The following is a 13,376-nucleotide window of genomic DNA, read 5'->3' on the forward strand; positions in this document are numbered from 1 at the left end:
GCCTAATTTTGTATTTTTAGTAGAGATGGAGTTTCTCCATGTTGGTCAGGCTGGTTTCCCACTCCCAGCCTCAGGTGATCCGCCCACTTTGGCCTCCCATGGTGCTGGGATTACAGGCGTGAGCCACCACGCCCGGCCTGTCTTGCTTTTTCATTTTGCTAATTGTGTCGGTTTTTTTTTTTTGAGACAGAGTTTTGCTCTGTTGCTCAGGCTGGAGCACAGTGACTGTCGTGCCTTAGTTTCCTGAGTAGCTGTGATTACGGGCATGTGCCACCACACCTGGCTAATTTTTTTTTTCTATTTTTAGTAGAAACAGGATTTCACCATATTGGCCAGGGTAGTCTCCAACTCCTGGCCTCAAGTGATCCACCCACCTCCCAAAGTGCTAGGATTACAGGCATGAGCTACTGTGCCTGGCCTATTTTGTTAATAGTGCCTTTTTTAAAGTTAAACTTTTATTTCAAGATTATTATAGATTCATATGCAGTTGAGACAGGGTCTCACTCTGTCGTTCAAGTTGGAAGGCAGTGGCACAAAATCATGGCTCACCATAGCCTCCCTCTCCTGGGCTGTCAATCCTCCCATCCCAGCCATTAGAGTAGCTGGAAGTACAGACACATGCCACCATGCCTGGCTAATTTTTTCTTCTTCTTTTTTTTTTTTTTGAGACGGAGTCTCGCTCTGTTGCCCAGGCTGGAGTGCAGTGGCATGATCTCTGCTCACTGCAACCTCCGCCTCCTGGGTTCAAACGATTCTTCTGCCTCAACCTCCTGAATAGCTGGGACTACAGGCGCGCACTGCCACACCCAGCTACTTTTTGTATTTTTAGTAAAGATGGAGTTTCACCATATTGGCCAAGCTGGTCTTGAACTCCTGACCTCGTGATCCACCAGCCTTGGCCTCCCAAAGTGCTGGGATTATAGGCATGAGCCACCACGCCTGGCCTGCCTGGCTAATTTCTTTGTAGTTTTTGTAGTCAGGGTTTCGCCATGTTGCCCAGTCTGATCTAGAACTCGTGGGCTTAAGCAAGCCACCCACCTCGGCTTCCCAAAGTGCCAGGATTACAGGCATGAGCCCCTGTGCCCAGCCATTACCCAGATAATGACACTGATACAATCCACTGATTATATTCAGGTTTGCCCAGTTTCATTTATACTCTTTGTGTTTGTGTGTTTCTATAGTTCTATACAATATTGTTACATGTGTAGGTTTGTATATCCATTACACAGTCAAGATGCAGAGTATCAGTGCAAGAATCCCTCATGTTGTATGTTTGTAACCGCCTCCTTCCTGTACTCCCCACCCCACCACACACACTTCACCTGTCTCTAACCTCAAGTGTCTTATACATTTCTAAAGTTTTGTCCTTTCAAAAATGTTGTATCAATGGAATTTAGTATGTATGTGACCTTTTGAGGTTGGCTTCTTTCTACTCAGCCTAATTCTCTTGAGATCTATCAAAGTTGTTGCATGTATCAATGGTTCGTTCCATTTTATTGATGAATAATATTTCGTGGAATGGAAATGAACCACGGTCTATTCAACCATTCACCTATTAGAGGAAATGTGGGTTGTTTCCAGTTTTTGGCTATTGAAAATAAAACTGCTGTGAACTTCTGTCTACAAGTTTGTCCATGAACATAAATTTTTGTTATTTAGGTGTAAATGTGCAGGAATGCAGTTGCTGGGTTATGTGGTAAGTACATTTTTAGTTTTGCAAGAAACTAATAGACTGCTTTCCAGAGTGGCATTGCCATTTTATATTTCTACCAGCAGTGTGTGAATTTTCCAGTTGCTTTCTATCCTTACCAGTATTGGTTATTATCACTATTGTGGGGGAGGAGGGCATTCTCATTAGTATGTAGTGATTCGTATGTAGTGATACCCCATTGTGGTTTTAATTTGCATTTCCCAAATAGCTAATGATGTGAACATTTATTTGCCATCTGTATATCTTTAGTGGAATGTCTTTTCATGCCTTTTGCCCATTTTTTGATTGGATTGTTTGGATTTATTTTACTGTTGAGTTTTGAGAGTTTTGGGTATATTCTAGTTGTTAATCCTTGTGGTTTGGAAATATTTTCTCTCATTTTGTATCTCGTTTTTCATTCCCTTCACATAGTCTTTCACAGCAAAAGTTTTTAATTTTGATGAGTTCCGCTTCTTTTGGATTGTGCTTTTAGTTTCAAGCCTTAACTCTTTGCTTAGTGCTAGATCCGAAACATATTTTACTCTTTTCCTAAAAGTTTATGCTTTTATTTATTTATTTTTTTAAGTACATCATATATCTTGGGTTCTTGGATAAGGACTGAGGGTGAGGTTCATTTTTTTTGTGAAAGATAGGTGTCCATTTGCTCTAGCACTGTTAAAGAGGCTGTCTTCTGCTTTTGCACCTTCGTCAAAAATTAATTGGTTGTATTTTTTTGAGGCAGAGTCTCGCTCTGTCGCCCAGGCTGGAGTGCAGTGGCGCGATCTCAGCTCACTGCAACTTCTGCCTCCCAGGTTCAAGAGATTCTCCTGCCTCAGCCTCCTGAGTAGCTGGGATTACAGGCGCCCGCCACCACACCTAGCTACTTTTTGTATTTTTTAGTAGAAATGGGGTTTTACCATGTTGGCCAGGCCAGTCTTGAACTCCTGACCTCAAGTGATCCACCCGCCTTGGCCTCCCAAAGTGTTGGGATTACAGGCATCAGTCACTGTGCGTGGCCTAATTGGTTGTACTTCTTTGGGACTGTTTTTGGGTTCTCTCTCTTCTCTTGTCTTGATTTGTGTCTATTCTTTTGCCAGTACCAAGAGCTTTGGTTAAGTCTTGAAATCTGGTAGAGTGATTTCTCACATTTTAGTCTTTTTTCAAAATTGGTTTAGCTATTCTAGTTTCTTGCCTTTTCATATAAATGTTAGAGTAACCTTGTCTATATTGGTTATGTCCTAAAAATCTTGCTGAGATTTTTATTGGAATTGTATTGAACCTATATATCATTTTAGGGCTGATTGTCATCTTTACTGTGTTGAGTCTTGTAGTCCATGAACATGGCATGTCTCTTCACTTATTCAAGTCTTGGATTTCTTTCATAAGCATTTTGTAATTTTCCACATATAAGTACTTTACTTGTTAGATTTAAGTATGTTACTTTCTTTGGAATAACTGTAAGTAATATGGTTTTTCCCCCCTCAGTCTTTTTGTTTGTTTGTTTTTTGTTTTTTGGGGGTTTTTTTTGAGACAGAGTCTCGCTCTGTCGCCCAGGCTGGAGTGCAGTGGTGTGATCTCAGCTCACCACAACCTCCATCTCCCAGGTTCAAGCGATTCTCCTGCCTCAGCCTCCGGAGTAGCTGGGATTACAGGCATGCGCCACCACGTCCAGCTAATTTTTGTATTTTTAGTAGAGACGGGGTTTCCCCATGTTGGCCAAGCTGGTCTTGAACTTCTGACCTCAGATGATCTACCTGCCTTGGCCTTCCAAAGTGCTGGGATTACAGGTATGAGCCACCGCGCCCAGCCTCCCCGCTCAGTTTTTAAAAAATAAACTTTAATTTGTAGAAGTTTTAGATTGTGAAGACAATACAGAGTCTCCATATGCCCCACACCTAGTTTCCTCTGTTATTACTATGTTAGCATGGTACACTTGTTTCAGTCAAAGAACCAATATTATTAAGTGAAGTGCATACTTTGTGTAGATTTCTTTAGTTTTTCTCTACTGTCCTGTATCTGTTCCAGGACCCTATACAGGATACCACATTACATTTAGTAGTCGTTTATCCTTAGGTTTGTCTTATCTGTGATAGTTTCTCAGATTTCATTATGTCACTGATGTCGATGTTGATCACTTGGCTGAGGCTGTGTTTGTCAGATTTCTGCATTATAATGTTCCTTTTTTCTTTCTCTTTCTATATTGTATTCTTTGGAATGAAATCACTGTACACAGCTCATTGTTTAGGAGTGGAAAATTATGTTCCACTTCCTTGAGGATGGAATTCTGCATAATTTATTTAGCTTTCTTCTGCACACGTGTGTCTCTTCCTCATTTATTTACGTAATCATTTCTCTCTAATAGTATGACTAGTGGAATTATTTCATACTTAGGTTATAATTTAATATTGTTATTTAATTTGTTCTTCTAATTAATTAACATATTAATTTGTTGCTCCCATTGCCCATTGGGAGCTCTTTCAGTTGGCTCATGTGTCCCTTTGTCATAGACTCAACATTGTGTGTGTGTGTTTTTGTGTGTTTTGGCATTTTCTTATTTGCGTGTTTGTTTTTTGTTTTTAAATCATTTCCTTGCTTCCTACCATTACACAGTGCTCTAGCTTATTTTGTCTATGTCTAGCCCCTGCCCTAGAATCAGCCATTTTGCTTTCTTACCAGGAATTGGTATTGTCAGTTTCTTGGATTTTAGCAACTCTGTTAGGTATATACCACGATCTCTTTGTCTTAATTTGCATTTCCCCGGTGACAAATGATGATGAACATTTTTAATCTACTACCCCTGCCCCTAATTTGACAAGGTGACTGCCCATATTTTAATTGGGTTGTTATTGTTGAGTTTTAAGAGTTCTCTGTGTGTTTTGGATACAGGTCTTTCAGCTAGTAGTGCTTTGCAAATGTTTCTTTCAGTCTGTGGTTAGTGTTTTTATTTTAATACTAGTATCCTTCTCAGAGCTCTATTTCTGGGCTACCTGGTCTGTTGCCTTGATCTGTGTGTCTCTTCTTTCACCAGTACTACACTGTCTTGATAGTAGCTTTATAATAAATCTTAAAATTGAGTAATGAATCTTGCAGCTTTGTTCTTCAGTGTTATGTTGACTTATGCTAAGTCTTTTGCCTTTGTATGTAGACTGTAGGAATTTCATAGCTATGTTTGAATTTTTCAAGCAGGTAATACACTAGATTATTTCCCATTTTCTAGGAAGGCAGTAGAAATCTGCTGTTAAAATTTGGGCTTGAATTCTTGGTATGCTACTTTGTAGCTGGTGGCCTTTGAAAAATTACCATCTTTAAGAATAGTTTTATGAAATTGTTGTGAATATTAAGTGTCAGTATATATATTATGTCTAGGCATTGGTCAGCACAATGCCTGAATATAAGCATATTACAAAACTGTTCATCTTATATTGTTAGCTACAAGAAGCCTTTCAGACTTAATGTACAAATGTAGTCCTATACACTGTTATCCTAGAGATGTTTATTGATGAATTCTCCAGAAATATAGCTAATCACAAGAAGATTCTTGAAGCTATTTTGATGAGATGAATACAGTTTGGGTGAGGGCAGATAAATTTTTGGAAATGAGATGCCAAACTTCAACCTTCTCTTCTCACACAGTTGTCAGAAGCTGCTGTAGTGTGAAATGTTGCCAGAGATGCCTTTGGGGATACTCCTGGGAGATGCTGGGGCAGACTTAGATTCTTGTTACCTGATGGGACCTGAGAACTGTCCTTGATTCTTCCTTGCTCCTTTCTATATACATCCTGTTGATCACTTAAGTGTTGTTGATTCGATTCCCTTAATATTTATCTAACTGATTTACATCTTGCCTGCCACTGGGCAAGTCTAGGTGCTCATTGTTTCTCGTTACACTCACTACAGAAGCTTCCTAACTGGTCTCCTTGCTTCCTGACTAGTCAGGATTCAGCCCTGCCATTCATACCAGAGGTAGCATTCTAAAATGCTCTTTTTTTAAAACAGGGTTTTACTCAGTGGCACAATTCTAGCTTACTGTAGCCTCAACCTCCTGGGCTCAGGTGATCTTCCCACCTCAGCCTCCCAAGTAGCTGGGACAAGAGGCATGTGCCACCATGCCTGGCTAATTTTTATATTTTTTTTAGAGATGGGGTTTCACAGTGTAGGCCAGGCTGGTCTCGAACTCCTGGGCTGAAGTGATCTGCCTGCCTCAGCCTCCCAAAGTGCTGGGATTACAGGTGTGAGACACTGCATCCAGCCCTAAAATGCAAATTGGATTATGTCAGCAGAAGTAAGACATCTGGCTATGGAATCAGACTTCCTGGATTTAAATCCCATATCTCTGACTCATGTGATCCTGGGCAGATTCTCTGTGCCTCAGTTACTAGTTACTTCATCTATAAGGGAAGAAGAGTGACAGTGTTCAGATCTGGTGCACAATCACATGGAAATATTGTTGCTAAAAATAAACTGCCTGGCTTGCCCCCCAGTTTCTGTTTCCCTGTATCTTTGGTGGAATCAAGAAATACATGATGCTCAAACATTTCTTAGGTGGTTCAGATGTCTTTTGTGAGTCCTCTTGAGGCATAACACACCTTGTTGCCTTTAGCTTTTGGACTTACTGTGTCTGGTATGTGTACCCCTTTAGGTAAGAAAAAGATGCCTCTGACTTTCCCATTCTAGATTTGGTACTGTAGGAAGTCCCCACCACTGCAGCATATCAGTGTGAAGTTATCTAAAATATAGGAAGAAAAGGAGTATATTTCAGTTCTGGCTAACTGTTTATAAAAGCATTAAGTTCTTTTACTTCAAGGCATTTAACATTTTGCAGTTTGTGGTTTACTGGTTTGCTGTCTGTCTTCCCTATTAAGCTCCTTAAGGCTAAATTCTATATCCTCAATGTCTTGTCATATAATCTTTTAATTATATTTATAATATAGTTGGAAGTTACTTCTCTTTGGAAATTTTCTTTACTGAGGCTGGGTGCAGTGGCTCACGCCTGTAATCCCAGCACTTTGGGAGGCTGAGGGTGGCAGATCACAAGGTCAGGAGTTTGAAACCAGCCTGGCCAATATTGTGAAACCCCGTCTTTACTTAAAATAAAAAAAAAAAAAAAAAAAATTAGCCAGGCGTGGTGGCGGACTTCTGTAGTCCCAGCTACTCAGGAGGCTGAGGCAGGAGAATCACTTGAACCCGGGAGGTGGAGGTTGCAGTGAACCAAGATCGCGCCACTGCACTCCAGCCTAGGTGACAGAGTGAGACTCCGTCTCAAAAAAAAAAATGAAAAAAACAAGAAAAAAAATTTTTTCTTTGCTGAAATAAAGCATCTCTTTACAAGGCGTCCATTATAAAGGCCGTGTTACATGAGTTGTTTCCTTACTGTGCTATTCATTTGGATTCATCTACCTTTGCTACTTGTACATTTTAGACTGGGCTGCCTTCATTTTCTGTAGGTTTTAGCTGGAACTTAATTTGGTTTACTCCAAGTAATGTTGGTAGGTGAGGACATTGTTGGATGGATCCAGAAATGAAACCAGGTGCGAACAGGTTTAGTTCTGGATTTTTGGTTAAGTATTTTATTTAGTGAATCATTCCTAATTCATTTAGATTTGAATTTGTAGTTATACTTTTCTCAGAACATTCAGTCCTTGTGCATTTTAGTTTTCCCATTGGTAAAATGAGATTATAGGCTAGATGACTGATCTCTAAACGTCCTTCCAACTCTGAAATTTTTGCTATTCCAAGTAAAAATGCACAGGGGTCCAAATATTTAGGTGTTGTTACTGATAGTTGAGAAATAAGACTTGTTTTATGTTTTAAGATCGCTCCATTTTATAAATAACTTCATTCAGACACACAAAAAAACCTGTGGAGCTTTTCATTATCACTCTCCCTTATTTGCGTGTAATCCAGAAACTTCACTGAAGCAGATGTAGGGAGGCTGATAAGTAGATGTAACTTGTGCTGTCATGAAAGAACTTGCCAGTGATTTTTCTCAGTGTGCTGCTAATGCATGAAAAAGGTCAAAATGATAAAATTTTCTATGTAAATGAATGATTATTTTGCTTTTGAGTAACATTTAGGACGTCTTTGTTTTCATTTAAGTGCCAAGGATGACATTGATCTTGATGCCTTGGCTGCAGAAATAGAAGGAGCTGGTGCTGCCAAAGAACAGGAGCCTCAAAAGTCAAAAGGGAAAAAGAAAAAAGAGAAAAAAAAGCAGGATTTTGAGTAAGTATATTTTAAATATATTTGATTTTTATTTGTTTTGGTACTGGATTCACTTAATAAAACTATATCAGTGCTTCACAATGTATTTTAATCCTTTTCTAGTGAAGATGATATCCTGAAAGAACTGGAAGAATTGTCTTTGGAAGCTCAAGGCATCAAAGCTGACAGAGAAACTGTTGCAGGGAAGGTGAAAGACCTTTGTTCCCTATTCCTGTTTCCTATTGTATTCTTCTTAATGTTGGTTTGGGGAGTTACATTTGGAAACTTTTGAGCAGTGTACAATATGTTATTTAAAAGCTTCTGTGAAATCTGATGCCAAAGGGAAAAATAGGAATGTAAAGGTATTTTGTGGTATATTGTTTATTCATAAAATTGGTACATTTGGAGATATGATGTAATCACTCATCTCCACCTTCAGTTTTCTCTATTGTTTCTTTTTCATCCTTCGAATTTGGATAAGCCTCAGAGTAATGGGAAAATGATAAATATTTTTTCTTCTTTCAACTTGTCCCTTAGGCTTTGTAAAGTCAGTAAATGTGGGGTGGTGATTCATGCCTGTTTTAAGAGGCCCTGGATTCTGAAATTTACAATGAATGCAAGATGTGTCTGAGGCCGAGGCCAACCTCTCCTGCTTGTTTGAATTTTATATTCCTATGAAAAAGACTTTGAAAAAGATTTTGAAATCATTTTGAGATTTTAAAAAATGTTTACTTAATGAAGCACATGACTGTGGTCTCAAATAAAATTCTGTAAATCTTTTCTAACAATGGAAATTTTTTAGCCGACAGAAAACAATGAAGAGGAATTCACCTCAAAAGATAAAAAAAAGAAAGGACAGAAAGGCAAAAAACAGAGTTTTGATGATAATGATAGCGAAGAATTGGAAGATAAAGATTCAAAATCAAAAAAGACTGCAAAACCAAAAGTGGAAATGTACTCTGGGAGTGATGATGATGATGATTTTAACAAACTTCCTAAAAAGGCTAAAGGGAAAGCTCAAAAATCAAATAAGAAGTGGGATGGGTCAGAAGAGGATGAGGATAACAGTAAAAAAATTAAAGACCGTTCAAGAGTAAATTCTTCTGGTGAAAGTGGTGATGAATCAGATGAATTTTTGCAATGTAGAAAAGGACAGAAAAAAAATCAAAAAAACAAGCCAGGTCCTAACATAGAGAGTGGGAATGAAGATGATGACTCCTCCTTCAAAATTAAGACAGTGGCTCAAAAGAAGGCAGAAAAGAAGGAGCGCGAGAGAAAAAAGCGAGATGAAGAAAAAGCGAAACTGCGGAAGCTGAAAGAAAAAGAAGAGTTAGAAACAGGTAAAAAGGATCTGAGTAAACAAAAGGAATCTCAAAGGAAATCCGAAGAAGAAACTGTCAAATCCAAAGTGACTCTTGATACTGGAGTAATCCCTGCCTCTGAAGAGAAAGCAGAGACTCCCACAGCTGCGGAAGGTTGGTTAATACTTTAGAGGAAAGAGCAACAGGCTTTTGATTCACAGTATAAGTTGTCATCATTATGCCCCAAGGTCATTTTGTTATTTGTCCATGGGTATAAAGGCACTTTATTGTAAGGAGCCATCTGAAAAATTACATCTGAGTGTTTGACTTGATTTGCATTGGTAATCCTTTACACATATAGTATAAATATCTTTCAGATTATTTATGTACAGACTGGAATTTTTATAGAATTTCATTATGAAAACTTATTTTGCTGTTGATAAAGACTATAGAAGTTACTTAATGAAAAATTTATTCTTTCTGATAAGTCAGTGTCAGACAATATTTGAATTCTTTCCTGTCTTTAAAAACCTAGTTCAATTTATGAAATTCACAAATAAATGTTTTCATGAAGTTGCTACTATTTTCTGCTGCACTTAAAACTCAACATGCTAAAGTTNTTCTCTTTGGAAATTTTCTTTACTGAGGCTGGGTGCAGTGGCTCACGCCTGTAATCCCAGCACTTTGGGAGGCTGAGGGTGGCAGATCACAAGGTCAGGAGTTTGAAACCAGCCTGGCCAATATTGCGACTGTACAAAAAATACAAAATTAGCCAGGCATGGTGGTGTGTGCCTGTAGGCCTAGCTACTTCAGGAGGCTGAGGCAGGAGAATCACTTGAACCCGGGAGGTGGAGGTTGCAGTGAACCAAGATCGCGCCACTGCACTCCAGCCTAGGTGACAGAGTGAGACTCCGTCTCAAAAAAAAAAATGAAAAAAACAAGAAAAAAAATTTTTTCTTTGCTGAAATAAAGCATCTCTTTACAAGGCGTCCATTATAAAGGCCGTGTTACATGAGTTGTTTCCTTACTGTGCTATTCATTTGGATTCATCTACCTTTGCTACTTGTACATTTTAGACTGGGCTGCCTTCATTTTCTGTAGGTTTTAGCTGGAACTTAATTTGGTTTACTCCAAGTAATGTTGGTAGGTGAGGACATTGTTGGATGGATCCAGAAATGAAACCAGGTGCGAACAGGTTTAGTTCTGGATTTTGGTTAAGTATTTTATTTAGTGAATCATTCCTAATTCATTTAGATTTGAATTTGTAGTTATACTTTTCTCAGAACATTCAGTCCTTGTGCATTTTAGTTTTCCCATTGGTAAAATGAGATTATAGGCTAGATGACTGATCTCTAAACGTCCTTCCAACTCTGAAATTTTGCTATTCCAAGTAAAATGCACAGGGGTCCAAATATTTAGGTGTTGTTACTGATAGTTGAGAAATAAGACTTGTTTTATGTTTTAAGATCGCTCCATTTTATAAATAACTTCATTCAGACACACAAAAAAACCTGTGGAGCTTTTCATTATCACTCTCCCTTATTTGCGTGTAATCCAGAAACTTCACTGAAGCAGATGTAGGGAGGCTGATAAGTAGATGTAACTTGTGCTGTCATGAAAGAACTTGCCAGTGATTTTCTCAGTGTGCTGCTAATGCATGAAAAGGTCAAAATGATAAAATTTTCTATGTAAATGAATGATTATTTTGCTTTTGAGTAACATTTAGGACGTCTTTGTTTTCATTTAAGTGCCAAGGATGACATTGATCTTGATGCCTTGGCTGCAGAAATAGAAGGAGCTGGTGCTGCCAAAGAACAGGAGCCTCAAAAGTCAAAAGGGAAAAGAAAAAAGAGAAAAAAAAGCAGGATTTTGAGTAAGTATATTTTAAATATATTTGATTTTATTTGTTTTGGTACTGGATTCACTTAATAAAACTATATCAGTGCTTCACAATGTATTTTAATCCTTTTCTAGTGAAGATGATATCCTGAAAGAACTGGAAGAATTGTCTTTGGAAGCTCAAGGCATCAAAGCTGACAGAGAAACTGTTGCAGGGAAGGTGAAAGACCTTTGTTCCCTATTCCTGTTTCCTATTGTATTCTTCTTAATGTTGGTTTGGGGAGTTACATTTGGAAACTTTTGAGCAGTGTACAATATGTTATTTAAAAGCTTCTGTGAAATCTGATGCCAAAGGGAAAATAGGAATGTAAAGGTATTTTGTGGTATATTGTTTATTCATAAAATTGGTACATTTGGAGATATGATGTAATCACTCATCTCCACCTTCAGTTTTCTCTATTGTTTCTTTTCATCCTTCGAATTTGGATAAGCCTCAGAGTAATGGGAAAATGATAAATATTTTTTCTTCTTTCAACTTGTCCCTTAGGCTTTGTAAAGTCAGTAAATGTGGGGTGGTGATTCATGCCTGTTTTAAGAGGCCCTGGATTCTGAAATTTACAATGAATGCAAGATGTGTCTGAGGCCGAGGCCAACCTCTCCTGCTTGTTTGAATTTTATATTCCTATGAAAAGACTTTGAAAAGATTTTGAAATCATTTTGAGATTTTAAAAAATGTTTACTTAATGAAGCACATGACTGTGGTCTCAAATAAAATTCTGTAAATCTTTTCTAACAATGGAAATTTTTTAGCCGACAGAAAACAATGAAGAGGAATTCACCTCAAAAGATAAAAAAAAGAAAGGACAGAAAGGCAAAAAACAGAGTTTTGATGATAATGATAGCGAAGAATTGGAAGATAAAGATTCAAAATCAAAAAAGACTGCAAAACCAAAAGTGGAAATGTACTCTGGGAGTGATGATGATGATGATTTTAACAAACTTCCTAAAAGGCTAAAGGGAAAGCTCAAAATCAAATAAGAAGTGGGATGGGTCAGAAGAGGATGAGGATAACAGTAAAAAAATTAAAGACCGTTCAAGAGTAAATTCTTCTGGTGAAAGTGGTGATGAATCAGATGAATTTTGCAATGTAGAAAAGGACAGAAAAAAAATCAAAAAAACAAGCCAGGTCCTAACATAGAGAGTGGGAATGAAGATGATGACTCCTCCTTCAAAATTAAGACAGTGGCTCAAAAGAAGGCAGAAAAGAAGGAGCGCGAGAGAAAAAAGCGAGATGAAGAAAAGCGAAACTGCGGAAGCTGAAAGAAAAGAAGAGTTAGAAACAGGTAAAAGGATCTGAGTAAACAAAAGGAATCTCAAAGGAAATCCGAAGAAGAAACTGTCAAATCCAAAGTGACTCTTGATACTGGAGTAATCCCTGCCTCTGAAGAGAAAGCAGAGACTCCCACAGCTGCGGAAGGTTGGTTAATACTTTAGAGGAAAGAGCAACAGGCTTTTGATTCACAGTATAAGTTGTCATCATTATGCCCCAAGGTCATTTTGTTATTTGTCCATGGGTATAAAGGCACTTTATTGTAAGGAGCCATCTGAAAATTACATCTGAGTGTTTGACTTGATTTGCATTGGTAATCCTTTACACATATAGTATAAATATCTTTCAGATTATTTATGTACAGACTGGAATTTTATAGAATTTCATTATGAAAACTTATTTTGCTGTTGATAAAGACTATAGAAGTTACTTAATGAAAATTTATTCTTTCTGATAAGTCAGTGTCAGACAATATTTGAATTCTTTCCTGTCTTTAAAACCTAGTTCAATTTATGAAATTCACAAATAAATGTTTTCATGAAGTTGCTACTATTTTCTGCTGCACTTAAAACTCAACATGCTAAAGTTAATGTCTTTTAAGCAATAATGAGCCATTTTTTAAAACAACCAATTATAAAAGTTCTAGCTAATTTCTTCCTCTTACTTAGAATGAAAATAGCTAAAGATCAGTTGGTTTGCATGGCCATACTATATTCTTAAAACAGTAGTTTTTCGGCCGGGTGCGGTGGCTCACGCCTGTAATCCACTTTGGGAGGCCGAGGTGGGTGGATCACGGGGTCAGGAGATCGAGACCATCCTGGCTAACACGGTGAAACCCCGTCACTACTAAAAATACAAAAATTAGCCAGGCGTGGTGGCGGCGCCTGCAGTCCCAGCTACTTGGGAGGCCGAGGCAGGAGAATGGCGTGAACCCAGGAGGTGGAGCTTGCAGTGAGCAGAGAGCACGCCACTGCACTCCAGCCTGGGCGACAGAGTGAGACTCCATTTGGGAAAA

General features: G+C 38.2%; 1 protein-coding gene across 1 annotated transcript in view; it reads left to right on the top strand.

Moving 5' to 3' along the window:
* EIF5B (eukaryotic translation initiation factor 5B) overlaps nt 1-13,376 on the top strand; it is a 68,929-nt gene that overhangs the window by 13,702 nt on the left and 41,851 nt on the right. The window contains 3 exon segments of the mRNA XM_017861364.1: nt 7,787-7,912; nt 8,015-8,099; nt 8,694-9,366. Coding sequence (XP_017716853.1) covers nt 7,787-7,912; nt 8,015-8,099; nt 8,694-9,366 — 884 coding nt within the window.

Source organism: Rhinopithecus bieti, unplaced genomic scaffold (genome assembly GCF_001698545.2).
Source record: "Rhinopithecus bieti isolate Rb0 unplaced genomic scaffold, ASM169854v2 scaffold_61590, whole genome shotgun sequence".
Taxonomy (NCBI): Eukaryota; Metazoa; Chordata; class Mammalia; order Primates; family Cercopithecidae; genus Rhinopithecus; species Rhinopithecus bieti.